The sequence below is a fragment of the Crassostrea angulata genome, chromosome 9 (genome assembly GCF_025612915.1).
Source record: "Crassostrea angulata isolate pt1a10 chromosome 9, ASM2561291v2, whole genome shotgun sequence".
Lineage (NCBI taxonomy): Eukaryota > Metazoa > Mollusca > Bivalvia > Ostreida > Ostreidae > Magallana > Magallana angulata.
In genome coordinates this window covers 17,085,069-17,110,394 of record NC_069119.1, presented here as the reverse complement: position 1 = coordinate 17,110,394, position 25,326 = coordinate 17,085,069, and the positions used below count along the sequence as shown (strand labels likewise).

General features: G+C 32.9%; 1 protein-coding gene across 8 annotated transcripts in view; it reads left to right on the top strand.

Annotated features, from left to right (window-relative positions):
* LOC128163395 (tripartite motif-containing protein 45-like) overlaps nucleotides 1-6,485 on the top strand; it is a 37,454-nt gene extending 30,969 nt beyond the window's left edge. For 5 of the 8 annotated variants that reach the window (XM_052826995.1, XM_052826996.1, XM_052826997.1 and 2 more), the window contains exons 6-7: nucleotides 683-2,172; nucleotides 5,455-6,485. In XM_052826995.1, coding sequence (XP_052682955.1) covers nucleotides 1,279-2,172; nucleotides 5,455-5,619 — 1,059 coding nt within the window. In that variant the 5' untranslated portion in view covers nucleotides 683-1,278 and the 3' untranslated portion in view covers nucleotides 5,620-6,485. Of the gene's footprint in view, nucleotides 1-682; nucleotides 2,186-5,454 lie in introns of all 8 variants that reach the window. The other 3 variants (XM_052827000.1, XM_052826998.1, XM_052827001.1) reach the window with 2 other exon arrangements.
* The last annotated feature ends 18,841 nt before the right edge of the window (nucleotides 6,486-25,326 follow it).

The window sequence follows — 25,326 nt, the reverse complement described above, 5'->3', positions numbered from 1 at the left end:
TTTCTGTTTATTTAGTCGATGAATGTTTAGAAACTTTTGGTGAATGCACCAACTTTGTACTCTTTATTTATTTGTATAATTTCATTTTGGTGGATCCACCAAATATTTGGATAAGGAAAGTCTGAGTTCACCAAATTTAATCAGTAAAGTATAAGACAAAACGATTATTGCATATTTGTATTTAGGTGGAATCACCAATTAAGGTTTCATTAAAACGAAAATGTTTGCATGATAACATGTGTTGCTATCATTGCTCTGTTGGTGGGTTCACCAAATCTTTGAATGAAATACAAAACTGTATGCAGACAAATTCACAATTGAATTTTGGCGGAACCACCAGGGCCCTTTGTGAATGAGATATTTAATGCTGTTTAAAAAATAGAATCGCCAATATTTTATCATTGGTGGACCCACCAAGTTTATTTGTAAGTGAGATATTCGATGAAATAAGTTGGTGGAGTCACCAATGTTTTGACTGTTATTGTGGAATATGAAGGTTTAAAGGTACTGTAAAATGTGCTTTTGTGTGAAAAAGATGTTGGGTTCACCAATTTTTGTTGTATTCAACGACCAAAATGAATAAAATTCATGTTCATTTCTGTTATTGCATTGCGTTCATTTTTCATTTTGCACTGAAAAAAAGAGGACACGAATAGAAAATCCTCTTTCTTAATAGAAACAGTTACATGTATTTAAGTTCGCTTTAATTTTATAAGTTGTCTTTTTCTTGTGGGTGGGAGGGTCGGGCGGAGTTGAATGTTATAAAACATGAAACCTACTTCACATTTAAAAATGTATATTCCAATAATTGACGACAAAAAGAAAAAAAAATATTTGGTAAGACAAATAAAAACAGAAAACTAAACAACCCACAGATTTAATTACCGATACTTTAAAAAAATTCTTCGCATCTATCGTTTCATTAAACAATACTAAAATTTATGAAAATAATATTGCAGATGAAATTTAACAAAAACAAAATGAAATAACAAAATAAAAAATAAATAAAGAAGCATGATAATTATTGTTTTCCTTTAATTCATCAATATTAATTCTGAACGTACGTCATAATTTCATCGGAAAACATAAACGACACTGTTTAACCACCAGAATATTGTTAACATATCCCATATTAAATTTTATTAAATTCGGTTTTAAGACCGATTTTGCCTCTTATCGTACTCAGTTATTAGATATCAATAAATACAATCTTGTCCACTCTGTGCTGTTATTTTCTTCAGATTTAACCCGTCCATTATTGCCAAAACTTTCCAAATTATGGACCCCCAAAACTCTCCGCAGGATGTCATCCATTGTGCGATGTGTGAGATACCTGTTCCTCCACTTTACTGTGAAGTTTGCCACATCAATCTTTGCAAGACTTGTGCTGGAGAACATCTCTTAGATGAATCCAAATTTCACATAGTGGTTCCAATCAAATACCGAAAATTTATTCCTAAAATTAGATATCCTAAATGCAAAATTCATACCAAAGAACGATGTAATCTCCAGTGTGAACAATGTGACATTCCTGTTTGTGTGCGATGCGTTTCTTCCAAGAAACATGAGACTCACCATTTAGAAGACATTTCAAAGATTTTTGAGAGAAAAAATGAAGCCTTACAAAAAGATTTGGAAGAGCTAGGAAAATGTATTTATCCTCTTTATCAAGAGATCGCATCATCTTTACCAGTTCAGATGGCAGAATTGAAAAGAAACACTGAAAAACTGATATCAGCTATCAGTGAAAGGGGAGATGAATGGCATAGAGAAATAGACAACATCATCAGAAATATGAAATTGGATATTAAAGAAACGGAATCGGAACACATTGTTTTCCTTAAAAAGCAAGAAGATGATATAAATCAAACTATTTCAGAAATAAGAAAGACTATTTGTGAATTGAAAAAATTAAAGGATCTCAACGATGTTAGCCGTCTTTCTCAGTACAAATCCAGAAATGCAGAATTCGGAATGTTGGCTCCAAAATTCAATGTTACCTTGCCAAACTTCTCTTCTGAGAGAATCAACACAGATCAACTTATTCATCAGTTTGGTTCTTTGGAGGCACTCTCCATTACAACAGAAGACACTAGGTCTAAGAACACCAGACAAAGACGACGTGACTTAAAAATAGCAGCAGAACAAAAATATCAACACTTATTTGCTACTGTAGGTACACACGGTAAGACGTCATTACTGATCAAACACCATTATTATTCTTGGAAGTATATTTTATGATGGCATTGTAGCAACCTCTAATGACCCAGCGTCCACTTATGATATAAAGTTGTATAAGTGGTCAGGCGTCTGACCGTTAATGATATTATCTTATCATTAACGAACTACCTAGCCGTTCACTAACGATATAATTTCAAAATTATATCATTAAGGGTCAAAATTCACGCCCACTTATTATACTGAACCCCCCCCCCCCGCAAAATAAGTACATAGTTGACCTTTAATGATATAATTTTTTTGCATTTAAGGACGAACTTCGACCGTTAATGATACAATTAAGTATAATATAGTACTATTATGAATTTTGCATGTACCCCTGTCTATTTCTTTATTGACTAACAGGATAGTCAGAAAGATTATTTAGATTCTACTTTGCTTTCCTGGTTCTTGAAATTTGATAAAATTTAATCTTTAGATGCAAATCAATAAGAACCATTGCTTCTTGCAAGTCTTGATATTCAGCTTTTAGAACAAGGTTCATTGAAAACGTTTATCTGGCATTGTAGAATATAAATATATGATAAAACTTAATAAATAGTCAAGAATATTTGGACCAGAAGTGAACCATTTTTTTTAAAGCAAAGGATCAAACCTACTTGAGGTTGAACAACACATATGGAAAATGTCACTGAAATTAATATTTTTTTTTTAAGAAAGATATAATGGGGAAAAATGAACTATTGTCAAATAAGCGACAAATTTGCAGTGTTGTGATAAAAATGAATATATAAAAAATTCAATTCAGTAAGTAACAGTAAAATCTCTGCCTGATTCGAACTCGGGATGTACGTATCACAAACCGACACTTTATCCACTGGGCTAAAACAAGTTACATTATAATGTCGATAGAATCATTCCAATCTAAAGATGGTTTTTATGTTGCTCAAGTTCGCATAAATAGAGTAGATCCTTGTTACTCCAAATAGGAGCAACGTATGCAGACAAAAAGTCGTGTTTCTTATTAGCATGTACCTATGATTGTAGTGACCTCTAATGATCCACCCTTTTATGATATAAAGTTGCATTAGTCAACAGAATCGTAATCGTTAATGATTTAATTTTATCATTAAGGTACAAAGCACTACATAGCCGTCCATTATTGATGCACTTTTTCAGGCGCGGATCAAGGATTTTTTTTCCGGGGGGGGGGGGGGGTCAAACTTTTTTAAACAATAATGTAATTCATGTAATTACTTCATTTTTTTTAATAAATCAATATATTGTAATTTTTTATCTTTGCAAATTCCCGGGGAATGGTTGGGGAATCCGTCCCCCCTCCCGCGACCCCCTATCTAGATCCACTCATGACTTTCAACATTAAATAACATATTATCAAAATTCTAAGAAACTATTGATATGAAATAAAAACACAAAACATATAGTACATGCATTGCTTGTTGATGTGGTTTCTATTGCATCAGTTGGTGGACTTGTGAACCCCTCTGTCTACATCTCCGTTGGCTGAGAAAAGTGTTTTAGATGGATTATTAACAAAGTAGACAATTAAAAATAAGTACATTGTTGACCAATTATAGTGATCATTACATTGCATTAGGCCAAGTAGAAAGATTTGCCTTGACTATTTACTAGATAAGTCATACTCTGATGCCTGATACTCTGTCTAATTTTAGCTCTATTAGTCAAGAAAAGTATAAGATAGGTTACTTAAAAAATGAAAATTTAAAAGAACACATCATTGATCAATAATGATGTATCTTTATAAATGTATTGCATTAGTCGCAGTGAACTGTGTTGCCTAATGGACGGAATTAAGAGATATATATAAAATGCAAAATTTTACATAGTACATGTACTATATAGTATACATAATTGTATCATTGACGGTTGAAGTTCATGCCAATATGCATTAAAAATTAAATTTTACAAGGTTAACGATGTACTTATTTAAAGTAAAATACTTATATCATTAGTTGAAGTGAATTTTGACCCTTAATGATATAATTTTAAAATTATGTTAGGTAATTCGTACATGATAATACTACATATTTAACGATCAGAATGACTAATGCAACTTTATGTCATTAGTTGATACTGTATAATTAGAAGTTGCTATTTGGCATATATTTCTGCCCCTGTATGTAGATTATTTAAGAAAATTATGTCATCATGAATATTTGCTTAATATCAAAATACAAGATATACATGTAAACATGCAGAGTAGAATGTTTCGACATGCATATTTCGTATGTTCATATGATAAAAAGGATGTAAAATATTGCAACAGACATGTTGATTTTGAGATTATTCTTGCTGACATGCAATTTTTTTCAATATACAATATGCATTTTAATTATTCTTTTTATATGCATACTATTTTTAAAGCGGTTCTTAAGTTTTATTTCTGATTTACAGTATGACCTGATTTATAAAATACACGAGATAAATATGTACTCATTATCTGGGTGGTAAAGAAGTTTCATGCCAACACAAATAATCAAAGCATGTCATTTGTTTGCGATATTTGATCATTTCTAAAATTTTGTTTTCAATTAAAGAGGCCTACTTTAGTTAATCTATTGCGTATACTTTTTAGCATTATAGTAAAATACCAATGATTGTGTTTATACATTTTATGATTTTATTTGACACCATTTATTATAGTGAACACAATAAACAAAATACAGATCAAAATATTTATATTTTTATGGAAATTTTTCTTTTTTGAAGAAATTTTCTATAGTAAGTTAGGTGAGCGTTGCTTTTATGACGTTATGATTAAAATGAGGCTTGGTAGGAATACGTTATAAGAAACAACATTAAAGAAAAATTAAAAAAAAATTGTACGCCTTCAAAACTTTTCTTTACACAAAATAATGCTTTAATTGGATTTATTTTTCTGCATTTATGAATGAATCCATTGTAAAAATCTACATCTATGATATTCAAAATGTAAAGCAAATTTTGACGCATTTTCATATTTTGAAATGATTCTTTCCAAAAACCAGACGATTGAATTTGGTTTTATAAATATATACATTTACGGTAGAAAAGGATACTACAAACAACAAATCACAATTTTTGTAGCATTTTTAAAAAAAAGAAGCTTGAAGTAGTGGAAAATGATAATTTCGTATACATACTTATGTAAATATACCTGTATTTTGAGATGACCATCAACAAGAACAAGATGGTATATTTACTTTAATCAACATGCACTGTTTTTCTACCAGACATTTGTTGTTGTCGTTTCAGAAGACATCGAAACGGTTTCAAAAGATGATGTTTCTGTCCCTTTCTCCATGGGTATTTCAGGACATTATCCAGCAACTAATTCAGCGTGTGTTTTTCTTCAACCTCATTATGTGCCTAATTGGATGTAATTCAAAACTAACAGAAAAAGCAGTGAATAACGACTGAATGTTAAGATAAGCAAATTATGTATGAACTGTTTCTGGTTATCTTTGCCATTACTTACGAAAATTCAGTATTATGCAGTGATAATTTTGCTCGGGTGTGATGAAATCCAAAAAAAAGCCCAAAAGGCTTTATGATATATTTGACCATGCTCCGACCTAAATTATCACCTCATAATATTCAAATAATTCTTTCTTATTACTTATTCAATTCATGTAGATATATCATTTTCAATTTGTACACTTTTAAACAACATTTTAAAATCAAAAAAATGTTCATGTAGCACATGCTATGTACATGTAATACTATGCGGCGCAGCCCATACCGTTTATCGGTTATGCTATAAGATACACCCATTTTGTGTTGCTCATCTTTCATATAATTATTGGGCTGTAGGCTTCAAAATTGATCCGCAATGTAATCACAGACTATGACAGTTAAAAATGTTAATATATGCAATGATAACAAATATTCAAAATTTGTACAGACACTCATATAATGAATGAAATGAATCATGTAAAGGTGCATGCATTGTATATCTGTAGCATATTATTTATGATAAAAATATTTTACTTCCAGAAAATATATCTCTTACAAATATAAAATTTGAAGTCAATCCTGTTACATTGATATCTTGTTCCCATTTTTAGGTAGCAGTTATTTTTACAAAAGTGTAAATTAATAATAATATCAAAGTTCAAAATGTGACAATATTGTGACATCTGAAATAAGATAATAAACACCTATTTTTGACTGTGATAATGTCAAACATATGATGCATAATTTGAACACTGCTTTGAAATTTGATGTTAAATGGAAACATGTTGTCAGCCTTTTTAAGTAGAGACAAATACACAATGACTATTCCATACTGATTTTTTTTTCTTATTGGGCTTAGAGGGTTGTAATTCATAATGTACAATAACAAAACCATTTTCGATATATTTTAAAATTAACACAATATGATAACTCTTTATTATATAGGGACATGAATGTTACTTTAGTTTTCAAAAAACATCTGACTGTGTTTAAAATACGGTAACGAATCTGACAAATCTGTTATGAAATATATGTGCTGTTTTATAATCATATTGTTGATATTTGCTGTCGTATTACTAGGGATAGAATAACAATTTGTAAATAGTTATCATTCTTTAAGTAAAATAAAAGAAATCAATCTCCCCTTTATTTTTACATTTTATGGCACGCAGAAAAAATACACTAAAAAGCGTAAAACTAGTCAGGTGTCCTTTAAAAAAATCAACATCAATGAAGATGAGCAAGTGAGATATTCAGCAAATTACCAAAATGTTCATAAAATCAGATCAAAATACCATAGGAGAAATGGAATTTATATCGGGAAAGATAAATATAAAAATAATAAGATCCCTTTAAGTTTAATTAACACTTTTAAATTTGTATACTGCTGTTTCATCAATATTCGTTGAGTAACAATTTTCGTCGATTTCGGTTTGAAGCTGATCCACGAAATTAAATGTTTTTAAAGTGCAATTTCTTTTAACATTTTGTATTCATTAAGTCATTGGCCATATCGTACGGAGACAGAGCATTCACAACAACAGTGGTATCTAAACTTATCTCTAAAAATCAACATGCGAAAAATCTTGCTTTTTATGACATGTAAATTCAACATCTATCTGGACAAAGAGAAGTACTACTGAAATCACCATATCGAAAATCTAAAAGTGGTTTGTAGTGTGAATACACACATTTTTTCATAACCATAAAAATATTCTGAACGATAGAAGGGAAATTTATGTTATATATTCTTCGATAGAGGTTATAAAGGTTTATTTCACTAAGTCATAAAAGTACTGCCATTCCCATTTTTTACTGATAAACTTAGACATTTACTGACAATGTACTGACATTACTGATAAACTTAGAAAAGCACTGACTTTTTACTGACGGTACTGAGAAACGTAGATAAGTACTGATCCCATTGTTTTTACTCCCGCTAGAGCTTAAAAGGTGTAAAATTGTATTAAATAATGCATCTTTTAATTATGATAAAGAATTAAACGATTATTAAACTTATTAATAACATTTTCCTTCAATGAAAATGACAAATTTAAATGTAATTTTATAAGTGAATGAGAAATTGAGCCTTGTTTAAAAAAAAAGAAACTGGCAGAATCCATAATATTTATGTTGTTAGCTTCAGTTTTGATATTTATTTAGAAAAGAAAAGTTAGTAAAATAAATTGACACTCTTGAGCTGAAGATCAATATACTTGATCACCCATAAACAACACCTAGTTATTAGCATTCAATCTACCCGTATTACCCATGCACGGATTTATAGGGGACCCCTCCCCCTGCCCTTGCAGTACTTTGAGACTGTAGTACTTTTATGACTTAGTAGTGTTTAGAAACAATATTCCCAATTATGATGTGAAGGCAAAAACAAGGATGGTGATTAGCATTTGCTGTTACATTACATGTCACACGGTCAAACGACCACGACGTCCTTTGTTAATTCAACCTAAAACCTAAAAGGCTAGTTAGAATTCATTAAAATTAGCGAACAAGGAAAAGTCAAATTTTATTGATATAAATAAAACCAATGATCTTTGGTACAGAAATATTTTCAGATAAATCGACTCTAGTCATACAGCTGTAACGTAGAATAATGACCCCCATAAAACAATGACAGGGGGTCATTTTCAACGTAGTAAAATGACCCCCAGTCATTATTCTACGAAGAAAAATGACCCTTTTCCCTGAAGAATAAGTGTCATTTTCACAAAAATGAGCACACTCTACGTGAAGAAAAGTTACCCTGTAGAATAATAACCCCTTATAGATTAAAGTTTTTCAACAATTTTTTTTTTATTATTTGTGAATTAGTCTTTAAAATATTGTAAATATACCCGCACTTTCTAAAGAAAGGTCGGGTATTTTGTTGTTACCCTGTTCCGTCCGTCCGTCGGTCCGTCCGTCTGTCACGTTTTACTTTCTCAAACTGCTCTTACATATTATAAACCAGCAAACTGAACTCTTGGAGTTTGATTGGGGATGTCATGTTGTTTTGTAAAAAGGTTTCAAAAATTCTCTGGTAGTCCTTGGGGTCAAATAATTAGTAAAAAATGATGTTTTTTCACAAAAACACCTTCTTCCTTGAACTCCTCCTACATTTTCAACAGTAGACAAATCATCTCTTGGAATATGTTTTAGGGTATCCTATAGATGCGCAATAAGGTTTCGGAATTTTCAATTTTGTCATGGGGGTCATTTAATGGCTGAAAAATGACGTTTTTTAACCAAAACACTGGTTTCAAAAACGTCAAATAATTTTGCAGTAGCCAAATGATCTTCTAGAATATGATCGGGGGTGTCATATTGAAGTGTGATCAGGTTCCAGAATTTTTTTATAAAGGGGATCAGTAGGCAACAAAAAAAAACGTTTTCTTTTTGCAAAAAAGAATGGTTCCCAGAACTCCTTTTTACAACTTTTGGAGCAGCTACGTCATCTCTTGGGATATGATTGAGGCTGTCCTATAGATGTGCAATAAGGGTTTAAAATTTTAAATTTCATCGAGGGAGTCAAATAGTAGCAGAAAGTTTATCACTAAACAAAAAAAACATGATCACAGAACTCCTCTTATGATTTAATGGATAGACACATCGTATCTTGGGATAAGATAGGGACTGTTCTATAGATGTGCATTACGGTTTTGAAAAATTAAATTTAACCCTGAGGCCCATTACCTACATACCGTTTGATGCCCTTTAAGGATCAAAAATATATTTGGTTTAAGGGTGGGGATCTCAACCGTTTTCGAGATATTTGTGTACTTCCTGTTCGAGGGGGTCACGACCACCCCTGGGGCCCATGACCTACATACTGTTTAATGCCCCTTGACACAAGGAACAAGAATATATATGGTTTAAGGGTGGGGATCTCAACTGTTTTGAAGATATTAAGGGACTTGCTGTTCGAGGGGGGTAGGGACCACCCACAGGGCCCATGACCTACATAACATTTGATGCCCCTTGATATAAGGAACAAGAATATATATGGTTTAAGGGTCATGATTATAACAGAGTCTGAGATATATGGTAATTTTCAATTCCTGTGGGCTGGGGATGACCCCAGGGGTCAGATCTAATAAACACTATATATATGGCCAGTAACAGTCAATATATGATTATGAAAACCCTATATTATTATCTATGTCCGTTTTCAATTTACCATTTACAATAGAGTCTACAATTCTTCCCATAAGGTTCAATGTTAGACCCCACACCCTTTTGACCCCCCCCCCCCTTCCGAGAAAAGTGATTGTCTAACCCTAAATGAGAAAAATCAAACTAGGGTGCACAACTAGATATGCAGGCCTATTGTATCCTAGAGTTTTGTACAATTCTGTTCAGCCATCTCTGAGAAACAAGTTCAGAGCGGGAAAGAAGAAGAGGAATTATACATGTAACTAGAGACGAGCTCGTTGCAAGCAACGATTAGGTTTTCCGTCGTAGCTGCGTCATACTTGTGACGTATTACAAAAAATTGATAGTTGACCATAGTACAATATTAGACGTGTAAACACTGAGAAACAAAGTATTATATTTCTGTGACCGCGTAGATTTTACGGTGATAGAGAATTCGTCTGGATCTGCATCGGTCGTGTGCAGTAAGAACCGGGTGAGGGAATGTTGGCGTAAAGTGTATAAAGTAAAAGGTTGGGGCGCGCTGTGGGCCGTAAGCTAAAACGAAGGGTAGGTTTGCCGTATTCCCGAAGGTCCACCGGTATACAGTTCCAGAGAAATAAACAGGCAATTGATGCAGGATTCCACATTATTGGACGTGACTCAACGATGGCAACATTATAACAATTTAACAGACAGACATGTTACAAACAAGTCGGATATGGCCAGAAGTGGCCTCCGGACTCAAGACTCTGGGAGAGTCGGACGTGGCCGGGGCTGGCCGCCGTATTCCAGACTGCGCATTGACAATTGTACATAACAATTTATAAGAATCTTAACAATGAGTATAAATTGACAGGTAATGATATAAGTAAGCTGAGTGAAAGGTTCACAGATATAAAATAATTTAATAAACTCAAGAGATGAGTCCAATAAATGAAAATCTGATAATTGCACAATGTTGTTTTAAGAGATTAACAGTCCTTGAAACATGACACTCTGTCTCTTTAAAATCACATATAAAGTCTGAAAAGTGTCAATCACTAAATAAAAAAGTAACTATGTAAGAAATAAACTGTGAGAAAAAATTACGAAACAGATGTTGAATTTTACAAGTAAAGTAAAAAAAAAATTATAATTGAACAGTGCATTTTGCTACATGTTTATAAGCAAATACAGATCTTAACACGTTGTCTCTAGTTTGATTCGCCGCATTTTATTCACAGAGTGGGACTGTGGTTATGCCCGGTACGAAGGTAAAAAGACCATTGGCAAACGTTTTACACGCATTTTTATCGAACGCAAGCGCCAATGAATCTCTTAGTATATATGCGGAGATCCTGGAAATTTTACAAGGGGTTTTGAAGAATAATTTTGTATTTCGAGGAGGTGGAACATGCGCGGATCAGAAAATTTTTCCGGGGTGGGGGTTGAAAAGTCAGACGGTTATTTGAGTTTGCCAAGGGATGTCCGATGCATATTTGGTAAGTTTATAATGAACACGTAATTGAAAGAAATTTCGCTGGGGGGGAGGGGGTCTGGAACCCTTCCCCTTCTAGATCCGCGCACGGAGAAGACCGATGCCGGTAATTTTACTGTAATTTTAACCATTTTTATTTAATTATTCATGTTCATAATTATCAAAAACCAATATTACCTTTCAAAGCAGTTAACACTTAAAACTTAAGATACGAACTATTTAGTCTCGGTGAGTATTGCGTCCGCGTACGAAAATAATGGCAATTTTCAAAAAATTCGGATGGACAATCTATGTCCTAGGTCGTCCATCCGATTCTTTTTCTGACTAAAATCTACAGACCTGCAGTTAGAGATTGTCAAACTCTTATTGATTATGTCAATTTGTTTGTCTCAAAGAATCATTTTTTAAATCAATAAAGTTTTACCTAAAAACAAAAAAGAAATCGGGCACAGTTGTCAATGTTAGCATTTTACAATTTTATGGTCTAATAATATTTCAAGAAACAACTCTTTATTGCTTTATCCGAAATATTGCATGAAAAAAATTTACATCGCATTTTTTAAATTACAAAAGGATATTCAAAATGAACTTGGATTAACCGCTAACAAACAGGTATAAAGAGAGACTGAGAACCAATTTCTTCTCTATTTTTTTTTTACATCAAAAGAAATGCAAAAATAAATCAAAATATATTTTTTTCTCTGTATGCGTTAATGAAAATGTAGATCAGCAAGGGGTTCTTTTTCGTGCAAGCACCTACTTAACAAATTGTTACACGGGTCTACAACGATGACAAATATCGAAAAGGCAATATTGTGGGTGAAGGATGAATTTGTAGTTTGTTTTTTAAGTTTATTTTTGATACATGTAATTATCTTTATCTAGATCGGTTATGTTTGTTAATTTGTTTTGTTTATTAAAGAGGGGAATAAAGAAATGAGTAATTTCCAAGCACGTAGCATCGTTTTTGAAAGTCGGGGGGGGGGGGGGGGGGCAAACTCATCCAACAAATCTTGACAAGCAAAAAAATTTTTAAAAAAATTGAATTTTCCAAAATTTTCAAAAGAACTATATATGATAAGAGTTAAATTTGGCCCCCATAATTCGCCATTTTATAAGTGTTTCGGGTACAATAAAATGTTAACTAATTTTTTAGAAGAGTTGATATAGAATACATTTTTCATCTATTTATTTGATTTATTTGCACTCACTGGCAGTATATGACGTCAGAAGTGACGCCATTTCTATAATTCAATCAAAATCAGCCAAAAATTGACATTTTTCTTATCTATTTACGAATGGGAAATATAGAGCGCATGCTTGAACAAGGAAAAAATTTTCGTCACTTATTAGTCTTGGCTAGATACATCTCTGATTAAAATATTTTATTTGTTCAATAATGCGCTCTATCTTTGCGGAAGGAAAAACTCCTTGAAAACAAGCTGTTTTACGCTAAAAATGCAAAAATGGCGGGAAAAGGTTGTCTTTACAATGTCATATTTCTAAATTGTGAGCACTTGAACCAAAATGAATATTATGTAAACACATCACATACATATCTGTACTAAGAAAACAAAGAATGATATTAAAATGACGATGTTCATTTTAGGGGGCCATTTTAGGCCCTTATCATATATAGTCCTTTCACTCATAATTTCATGATTTTCATACCATTTTTTTTACATGCTACCAAAATGGGGAGGGGGGGGGGCAACTCCATGATTATTTAATTTTTTATGTAAATTTTATAAAAATAGTTTGCTTCGAGAAAAAGTGGGGAGAGGACATCTTTATGTTATATAACATGTGAAACTGATTTCATTCCACCCACAAGCTTGAAATAATGAAATAATTTTAATGAAAACAATATAAATAGACGTCATAAATCCCATATCAAACGACATATTACCACTTGATTCTGCGCGTCTTTTTAATGAATTTATAAACAGCGGCAAATTCTAAAATATATTTTTAAAGGTAATGTTAGCTGCAAGTCTGTAGACCTTGTATGAAAAATTTCGGATGGTAGTCAAGTTTTCCGGGATACAGACAGAGCGGTACATATAAGCAGCTAAGGTAACTAAGAATGATTCCAATAAAATACTTTGTTGCGTAATGCAAGCTTTTAAGAAAGCAATACTTATATTTGTTTAAAATATAACACCCAAATACTTCGTCTTACATTCGCTATTTGTAGAACAAGCAGAACCAGTATCAGTCTGACCGGCCTCACCATATACATTGTTGGAATTTTATTGTCCTAGCATTGCAATGCTCTGCATGTACACAATTTCTTTTAAAAATTAAACAATTAAAGTGTTCATCTATAGGCTACACATAACGTACACACGTGATTCAAAATAACCCACACGGAAAACGGTAAAGAATTCAGTCATTGAGTCTACATTTTATAGAACTTGTAAAAAAAACACATTGCGGGTCTGAATGTTTGTTGATATGTCAATCTATCTTAATTATTTTCGATTGCTAAGGCTACAGCGTATTTGATGAACATTGAACAACATTTGTTCCATGCCACTTTTTTCCATGGAAAATAGCGAATACAAGTATAAAGCATTTATAAAATTTATTTAATTACCTCTTTAGAATTGTGTATGGAATAAATAATTTATAAGTTGCTGCTGAAGGTTGTTTGGTATTTTCGTTTGTAGATGTTTTGCAAGTAAAAAACCTGAAACGCGGGGCAAGTCATAATTAATATCCCTAATAACCGTAGCTTTGGATTCAAATATTATCGTATACGAATATGAAGTTCACTTTTTAAACTCATCTCCACGATGATAATTATATTATATCCATCGCAAATTGCCAGCGTACATTGTCATGTCAGCAATACACATTGTGCTTTATATGACGGCCGTGTATACGTATTGTAGAAAAGTTGAGTTTAATTACCATGCATTGGAACCATTTTATTAACACATCTCCCAGTAGGGAAACAATTCAAAATATCTCTGTTACAGTAACACAGTGGGGCGTTAAACGTGTACGTCCAGCTCTACAAGCACATGCACTGTCGTCTAGGCGACGGCCTGGATACAGCTAGCGACTCTCCTATCGATCGGTTACCTGAGACTCGTAATGCATCTAAATATAGACAGGGGCACAGTTATGAAACAAACAACAAAAATAAGGTCAAAGAGGTTTATCTATATGAAATGAAAATATACATATGTTTAAAAACATTTGGGAATTTTATGTGGAATTATTTTTGCGCGCTACATGTATCAGTTAATGCATTACAAGAAGCCCTTTCATAACCTCATAAACGTGCGCACCCCCACACAAAATGGACCGAACTGACAACAATTGTTTCTGCAAATACTGACTATAAATTACGAAAACATTTAATTGAATACTATAGAAGGATTCAAAATTAATTTCTTTACAACTTTGCTTCAATAATGCATTAGAAATGTTTATTCCTTTTTTAGTTATTGACAAGAAACTTTGGACGCCTCTAACTCCCTAATTATAAGGGCGAGCCCCTTTTTCGGTATACCGAATGAAAGGTCTTGGTAAGACCAAGAACTTTTAAAATACATGTTATAACAAATTTTTATCAGGTAGAAAACTAACACGGAAAATACGCGATTTTTTTTTGATTTTTTTTCTTACCTTTGTTTCAACATCCATACCAACCCTTTTATTTGCATTTAAATAATAAATACAATATATCTCGCACAAATTCAATGTATTAGCTTCCAAACCAGCCCATCTTTGAGACTCTGTCAGTCATCGTTAAAGCTAAACCCCCTGGACAAAAGAAGTCGTAAAAATTTTACTAAAAGGGGAATAACTCAAAACCGGGTAGGGATTTTCCTCAACTAAAATATGCAACGACAACATCACGCGGCATGTTATCAGTCCTAAAAATTTCAAAACAATCGGTGAACAAACGAGCGACATATTAAGGATCAAAGTTGGCGTCTAGAAGAAAAAAAAATAATAAGAAATTTGAAAAATGTTCAGAATAATAGTAAGGTTTTCCGCTGAGAGCGGAAAACCTTAATAAGAACCGTACAAAAACAATAAGTCTCCAAATTGCATTTGGGAGACTTAATAATAACGATTAAATAGAGATATAAAGGATCATCAAACATCAATAATTTAAAGACAATTGACAATTTCTGATTATAAGGGGGTCAGGATGATCCCTTAGGGTCATGACTTACATACCATAATGATCTTATGCACCATGACCAAAGGAGGAGTAATATCTTTAGATTAAGGTGGGAATCTCAATGGTTTTTATGATATTTGATAATTTCAGGAAGAGCACTTGGGATCATGACCTACATACCATCTGAAATGCCTTGAACAAATAAACAATAATATATGTACATGATATATGATTCAATTTAAGAACCCAGGTATAGATCTATCATCTATGTTTTGTAATATACTTTCTATGAACCGGGTACACGTGTGTATATATATATATATATATATATATATATATATATATATATATATATATATATATATATATATATATATATATATATATATATATATATATATACACTAGACTTTGACCCGTTGACATTGCATATCTAACATTTACGAAATAGATACTGTACATCGACACACCGTTTTATTGACATTTACATTACAAAGCTATAAGCCTACAATAATGCTAATAATTTCACTACATTCTCCTTAGTTTTAATAATCTGTGTCTCGGGAAAGGCCCTCACCACAGTTGGATTGCCTCCCATATACTAATTATGTACCAGAAAATTGCAGAATCGCTCCGGAACGATTTTGGAGAAAATGAATGAATCTATATAATGGAAGAATTCAAAACTTTTTCTCCAACGTACACGTATTTTTTTTTGCTACAGAGACAATACACGGAACGCATTCTATCGTAAAACAGGGTCCGTAGGACATTATTCATTTTTATGATAAAACATATTCTATGTTCACTCTCCTAAGAAATATAATGTGAATTTTTTTGCATGTTATCAAATATTTTTTGTCATCACGAAAACAAAAGTAAGTACTTAGTTGGAATGTATATTTGTTACTGTATACAGGGAAAAACTCGCCCCGTTTTATTTTTGCCTCTCTTGCCCTCGTTATCAGCGGGCGAATTTAAAACTGGGCGAATTCCAATTTTCCAAGTTATCTCTTTAGTAAACGTACGTGTCTGGGCGAATTTAAGACGGGACGTGACTGTTTGGAAGTGTAGAAGGGTGAAAATAACATAGGGCGAAAATAACTCTGTATACAGTATTTTATACTTTCTCTCAAAAGAAATCATTAATATATATGAAAGTTTTTCCGTATTTGTATTATCATTTCTGAGTTTATTCATGCAAATATAATATTGTGGAAAAATAAACTAAAGATCCCGTTAGCGTGAATGTATTGCGCAAGCGCAAGATTGTAAAATCCAGATGATTTCCGGGATTTTTCGAGGAATTTTCGTTGATTATTAATTCGCAAACCTTAACTGACAAAAAATAAAAACAAATTGGTAATGTTCAAGTACCAATGATGTTTAAAATATATAAAACAAAAGACAGTTTTCTTCCGATTTATCGGTATTGAAGACCAAAATTACGAGTCTATTATTTTAATATACATGTAGTATATATATATATATATATATATATATATATATATATATATATATATATATACCTGATATGCCGCGCAAAGAAGTTTATAAGAAGATAGATAAATCAGCTTGATTTTTTAATGGTATATTGAATCTATGTAAACAACAACACGACCACTGTTTACATGACAAAGATTATTATCCCTTCTGTCAGTTTGTCACTATATATTCAATACTCATCTATTTTCGCATAGTATTAAAGGATTTATATAGCGTAAGCATACTATGCCGAAATAGAGCACGGCAAATGTTTTCAACGAAAATCTTTCCAGCGCCGACAGCGGGATTCGAACTCACGACGCTAAAATCATTCAAGCTTGAAGCCCAACGCGTTACCGCTAGTCTAAATTAGCCGTTATTAAATCTATCGGTATTTATATATATATATATAAAGTAGATCATTATTGACGGTAATTTTAAAGTTAAAGTTTCTTATAAACTTTTGAACAATTTGATTGAACATTTTTCATTCTACATGAGAATCACAAAAACGCTTTTTTTTAATGACGCTTGATAAATAATGTATAAGAAAAAAATTCGTCTGCTATTAAAACATTTCGAGTTTTCTCGGTAAGGCCAAACGTCTCTCATTTCTTGAAAAGAACATAAACCTTTGTTGAATTTTTATTGTATAACAACTTGTTGATTAAATAAACAATCAAATCAATTGATTAATTTGAAGGAAAAAAAAAACCCAAAAGCTTGCTTTTCCAGTGATAATTGAAAGGGACTTGTCAACACTCGAACGTCACAGCTACTTATAGCAAAGCACGTCAGTATATTCAACAGTCGGCATAAAAATAACAATAGTGTTGTGTTGTGCATGTACTATGCCTAAATAGTAGTCAGGGTTTGATACATAGTGCACTCGCCTCCGGCTCGTGCACTATATGTATCAACCCCTGACTACTATTTAGGCATAGTACATGCACAACACAACACTATTATATAAATAGTGAGCCCTGTATCTTGCTTATAACTTAACAATTGACCCTCAATTTTCAATTGATCAGTAGAAATGCTGTCCTAAAGCATTGTAAATAATGAAAACAGAAAAATAGAATTTGACCAAAATCGTGACCATGCCCCTTTAACAATTACATTTACATTGTACATATATCTATGGTGTTCCAATAGGGCCACTTCGACCTTAGGACGAAGATGCAAAGTTGCAAATGCGATAGTGCGAAGATGCGACGACGAAGCGCGAAAATGTGAGGCCTAAAGTGCGAAGATGCGAAGGCGAAGAAGCGATACTACTTTCCTCCTTCCCAACTTCGCACTCTGGCCTGCATTCAGCAAGTCTCGGTCGATAACATAGAATTTAATGCAGGCACTGTACTCGCCTAGGTTTTCCAATTAATCCAGGCTATTATTGGTACACATGCGCTAGGCCATCGCGCTTACTATGAATGTTTATAAATATATTTTAATGTGTACATGTGACATATATGTTTACCAGTGCTGGCTATGCCTAATCATTATCTACTCCACACAAAATAATGTTCGCCATAATGTGTACATATGCACTTCCAGACTCCTGTCACTTACCAGCCGTCTGTTTACCGTGGACTAAACACAGTAACATTCTAATTTCATTATGCGACACTCCTTGCACATGCATGGATCTAGAGAGGGAGAGGGGTCCATCCCCCCGGAAAATTCAATATTAATAATTTCACGCACTAAAAGGGGAGAGGGGGTCCTGACCCTATCCCCCTGGATAATTTAATTATATTAATTTTATAAAAATAAAATTTCCAAAATATGCCTCGGAACCCTTTAAACGATAGAGAGCTCCGCAATTATAAAACATAGGTAATCAAAGATTACAAAGCTCACCGAGACGAGGCATCACCTTTATGAGACCACCTTTATCATATTATATGAAAACCATTCATTATGTTCTTAGATATTCATGGATTCTGTTTTGATACAATATCGTATATCATCTGTTAAAAAAATTGTATTATAATCATATGTTCATATGTCAATCAATACAATAATATAGAATTACAATTGCATCCTATCATACTTACAATAAATATCATATAATATCATTAAATACCGTAATAAAATTGTGAGATATGATATTGTCACGCATAATATGACATTTTGTTTTCCCTTGGACTGAAATGTCATATTTTCATTGGTTTAAACATAGCACGTGATTGCCTCATATATCTCTATATTTGTTCTGTGAGAAATAATATTAGGCAATATGGCCGTCATTGGTCGACGCTTCGCTTACTCATTTCGACATTTCAGAGTATTTAATACATAAACCGCATGCCTTAAGTTCTTAAAGTATTTGGAGTAGTTGCCCTTTGAAATTCTTAAAAATTAGAGTAGTTGCCCTTTGAATATTGACGTCACATTGTTTTGTCTGGAGCAGAACAAAATGGCAGCGTTGAAATTTGCTCAAATCTCTGCAGAAGAAAGGGAGAAAACATTTTAAATTGAATAGCAACAAAACATTGTAAGTAAATATGGGTGAAGCAAGGATTTTTAAGAGTATTTGAAAGGTGAGATTGAAAATTTTGAAGAGTTTAAATGAGTTAAATTGGACGAGATGTTAGGCATCTTATACATGGCTTCATCGCTATTTGTAAAAATATATGTCGCTTGATAGTCCTCGGGAAACAAAACACTTATTAGGTTAGTTACTGACTCACTACGGAAATATATTGGGTTGATCAATCTCATAGACGGCTCGGCTTCGCCTCGCCATCTATGAGATTGATCAACCCAATATATTTCCGTAGTGAGTCAGTAACTAACCTAATAAGTAATAGTATTGTGTTATACATTATTGTATTTGATCAAATAATACAATATCATAAAACATAATACAATATAGTATTATATGAAACAATATCATATTGCAATACAACATCATAACATTGAAACATATGATATTATATTGTATAATATAGTATGATATTGTATTGTATGATATTGTATTTGGTAAATATGATACTGTTTTATATGATGCAATATAATTTGATACAACATTGTATCATATCAAATGATACAATATCATGGGATAAAGTTAAATATTATATTATACAATTACACTATACATATTGTATCATATGATACAATAATATATATTACAACATCATAAAATACAATTTCATGTGATATGATAATATATATCATATAAACCAATATCATAATATACAATATCGTATGATACGATATTTTATATTGTTATACTTTCATGTTAAATACTGAAATCTGATTGGTTAAGACGCAGTCAATAATATTTACTATTACCCTCAGCGTTAGCAACGCACTTGGCAACGGGTAATATTAAAAAATATTACATGCGCGAAAATTATGCGCGTACGGTTCGATGTAGAATTCACGTTATTCCTATATAAAAGCAGTAAAATTTTCTTAAAAATTTTAAAAAAGACATTCAGTATAACAAAATAAATAGTGCCTGTTTGGGAGGATAACAGTTGAAATTGACACCCCTCGAAAACCATTGTCAACCTCCGCTTCGCGTCGGTTGACAATGGTTTTCTCGGGGTGTCAATTTCAACTGTTACCCTCCCAAACAGGCACTATTTATATAATATTACAATATCATATATACAATTTCATGTGATAGAATTCCATAATACAGAAACCAATATCATATTATACAATACTATTGATACAATATCATAGAATATACAATATCATATCATAGGATGCAATACTATATATTGCAATATCATACATGTATCTAATAGTATCATGTGATTAAATAATTAATTAATAATACAATATAATGTTATACAATATCGTATCATACTATACAATACTGTACATAACAATATCATGATACAATATGATATCATAAAATATCAAAAAAATTGATTCTATATTATATCATATCAGATACCGTTTTACAATAGAACATATGGTATTATATTGTATCCTATTAAACAATAGTGTTTCATATCATAAAATACTATATCATAGGAATCATGTTATATCATTTAACAACAACCACATCTATCTATCAAGCAGGTTTGAGTGAGGTAAGAGATTTCTTTAGCATCCTTGAAAATGGAGATCAGACTCTGCATCTGAAGCAACATCTGCGTTTCATTTATAATATAGTTAAATCAACTATGCAAGCTATCATCTATAAAACATGTGACCTGTTCCAAAAAACTAAACCTCATCAAGCCCCATAAACCTATGGCTCAGATTCAGCATTCAAGCTTATCAGGTGCATCAGTATTATAAGACGCATCATCCACGCAAGTTTGGTGAAGTTAGGACCAGTTATAACTAAGATATCATCATCAGAGGGCACAAGCAATTAAGGTAGCAAGGGACAGTTTCGAATAAAGTACCCGTCAATATCTTTTTTTAAAATTGAGAGTTGCTGTACCTGAAGGCTTATGAGTGTTGCTAAAACTCATGAAATGATTTTTAATGATTATCATTAGTTAGAGGGGTGTCTGTTGTTGAAATTGATATGCAATATGTAGGCCCCTTATGTTAGGTACATGAGAATCAGAAGTAAAATGCGAAACCTGCGGCTATGACTGTTGTGCTGACTTTACACATTGAAATTGCAAGTTACAGACGGGAGGTAAAATAACAGGAAAAGCAGGTGGATGGGACATTGTAAACTATACACCGGTAAGTTTCTGACATGTGATAGTGCAACATGCACGCGGTACGGAAGGTCAACCCTCTGCAGGGAATTAGCTGGGGGAGGTCTAAAAAGCTGAAAAATCATGAAAAATTAGCAAAATATGAAAGGGTCAAAATCTCATAAAGACCAGTATGTAGAGAATTTTACAGGTTTTGACTAATACTTTTCTTCAGAAATTGGTGATTGGCCTTATAAAGAGTGAATTAAAGGTATTTGTGCTGAATGGGAACTAAGGAAATTCTAGTTACAGAGTTCCGAAGACATGCATCCCTTGGCTACAATGAATTGTATAAAAAAAAACTGTCCCCTGCCACCTAAAGCCTTAACCTCCTCCAGCATCCGAAACCTACAGCTCAGATTCAGCACTCAAGCCTGTCTGGTGCATCGGTATCATAAGACACACCATCCATGCAAGTTTGGTGAAGTACGGACCAGCAGTAACTTAAATATTGCTATCAAAGGGCACCTGCAACAAAAACTTTAACCTGCTCCAAAACATTAACCTCCTAAAGCGTCTGAAAGTAAGGAACCAGATTCAGTAGATCCAGGTGCATCAGTTTGGTGAAGATAGGACAATTAATAGCTTAGATACAGTACCTGCAACAAAAACTTTGACCAGCTCCGGACGCCGACGCCGGGGGTATGGTATAAGCTCCCCTTGACTTCGTCTCGGTGAGCTAAAAAGGCGAAAGCACAAAGATTCGAGGGTGAGAGTGCGAAGTTGCAAAGGCGAAGCGATAGTAGTATTACTTCTTCGCCTTCGCAACTTAGCATTTTCGTCTTCGCATCTTCGCCGTCGCATCTTCTATATTCTTCATATTGTTCATGAATTATACTTGCATTGAGGATTTCCACTATTACAAACTGCTGGATATGCAAGTGCATCACCCAGAATTAATGATGAAACCAAAATTATGAAAAGTTTACTACACTGTTAGGCATTATAACCAAGCTGAAGTTAGTAGGCACTGACAGTAGCCATTACGCCAGTAGAGTTTAACGGCCAATAAAGAAAATCGCCAAAGTACTGAGAGTACTCGTAGAGAAAAATATATTTTACTTTATCGTCGGCATACTTTAGTAAGTTTAGTTAATATCAATTTAAGATGATTAATGCATCAAAAGTTTGTATGAGCATTGGTAACTTTGGATACAATAAAGATCATGTGATCAAAATCAAGGGGGATATAAACCCCATAACATGGGCCCTAATCTCTTATTAACGCTTTTAGAAACAATCTTTTCTTGTTATAATCGATCAGTGTTCATTATCTATTAAGATTTACTATAGTCAGGTACTCTTCACACATTTGCTCTAAAAGAATAGAGTCTATTTATGATCACAAATACAACATTACAACAAATGTTTAGAATATTGATGTTCATGTATTACTATACGTAGAAGAAAACAAAACTAACGCAAAATGATTTTTAAAAAATCACTTTCCCCAAGAAATGTATACTGTGGTTTCATCAATATTCGTTGAATACCAATTTTCGTTGATTTCGTTGTTAAGTTGATCCACGAAATTTAATGTTCATTGAAGTACAATATCTTTTAACATTTTGTATTGATATGGTCATTGGCAACGAAGTTACATATCCTTGAAACTGTGATTTTCACTTTATCCACGAAAATTGATACCCTTGAAAATTAATGAAACCACAGTATAAGAAGTATTCATATTTCTTTGCTACCTGCCCCCTTAGTCTTTTTCCATAAAGATATATACATGTATCATTCTTCGATTGACAATTCATTCACAAAGGAATATTGCTTATATTATTACAACAATTATTCTTTCAAGATTATTGTTTGTAAATATCCTCATTGTGTATGAATCTTTCTTGATTTGCGTCATTTCCCGCCGTATGTCGACGAGAAAAGTGACGTAACTGTAAACAATCAATTTGTGGCAATGTAAGAGTGTTCGTGTGTATTTGCTACGGATATGAAAAACTATATACAGCGATTCATTTACAAGTTCGGTGTTTATAACTTCAAAATCAGTTGAACAGAGTGCAAAATTAAGTAATTTCAAAGTCTTATCTTGGATACGGGGTAACCAATTTCAATTCATGTTTACGGGGGGGGGGGGGGGGGTCATTTTTCTTCATGTTTAACATGAAGAAAAATAACCCCTAGGTCTTTTTTCTTCAGAAAAATCCAATTATTCTTCAGCTAGGGGGGTCATTATTCTACGTCGAAAAATGACCCCCGGTCATTATTCTACGGGGTCATTATTCTTCATTACACCATCTTCGCTAGCCAAGGATTTTCGGTCCACTTTGCTCCCCATAAACCCTTGGCAGATTTCATTACGAAAACTCGGTGACAAGCTCCGTTTTATGATTGGCTGCAGCTGCGAGTAGCTGATCAAATCGCAGTGCTTGGAAATATAAACTTTAAAAGAAAACACATGTGTGATCTTTGGTAAAATATTCGGTGCTTTTAACAAGTTTAGACACAAGTTCTCGAGTACAGTGCCTCCCCAACGATGGTCTAACGAGATCGCTTTAAAAACCTATATATATATATATATTTTACTGGGATTGACCATAGTTCTACAAACTTGTCAAGGCTCGCGTGATAGCACGGGAAGTAAACATGGCGAATGTAGAAGTTGCCTATCCCGTTAGTATATACGTTCCTGCTTATGGTTATTGCTTTTAAAGGTTCAGTGAGCTTATTTTTATTTAATTTCTTTGGTCCGCAATATTCACGACAACGATACCTGATTTTATGGCATGAAAGCTTTAATATAAATAGGCGACTTTTTCACTCCCGGTACAGGTCCTTACAAAACACTATGAATAAAACATTCCGTGCTTTCCCAAGGTTATAACTTAATTCGTATTTAATAGCATCGTTAATTATGTTCCGATATTCGGTAGTCGACATGTTTTCAAGTTGTATTAATGCCGTAGTGTGTATATAACCTGTTGTTTAATTCGATTAAAATGTAAATATGCAAGGGGCGCAACTCAAGTTGCTCGCTAGATAGCGCCACCACATCACCGAGTTTTCGTAATGAAATCCGCCAAGGGTTTATGGGGAGCAAAGTGGACCGAAAACCCTTGGCTAGCGAAGATGCATTACACCGGCATCTTCGTCTACGATTTCATCATATATATCCTATTTGGTTAGTTAAAAACCAATTTATCTATTTCTGTCTGAAGTGCTTCTGTTTACGCTTTGAAGCGGTACCAAGACAAAAAACTTGTTTCCTAATTCATGAAGTGAAAAAAATCTTTTGTTAACCAAAAAGGAACCTTTTGCATGCCGTTGTGGTTATTGAAAGAATATTTACTTCAATGTTTGACATTAATAATCTGGCAGATATTGAAAGTGACTCGGCTGAATTCATTTGTAAGATACGGTTTTTTTTTTGTTTTTATTTTAAGTTATAGATCTTTCGAATTGTGATTGATCAATATAGCACAATTATATATGTATGTGAGAGATATTTAGGAACAGTGTCAGAAGTTAAAGAGAATGGCTAACAATATGGATGTCTTTCTTTACGATCAGGAGCAAACTGCAGCAGCAAATTTAGACATTTCAGATAGATAATTCAAAGCTGATGAAGACTGGGGAATGCTACTGCCAAAAATGTTTATGTTTAAGACAATATTGACTATACTCTCCGTCTCAAAATATATTGGATTGTGACAAGTTTAAATTAAAATTATAATGTATTTTCAGTCACTCCACGTTTTTATTCGAAATGGCTAACCTTGTCTTAT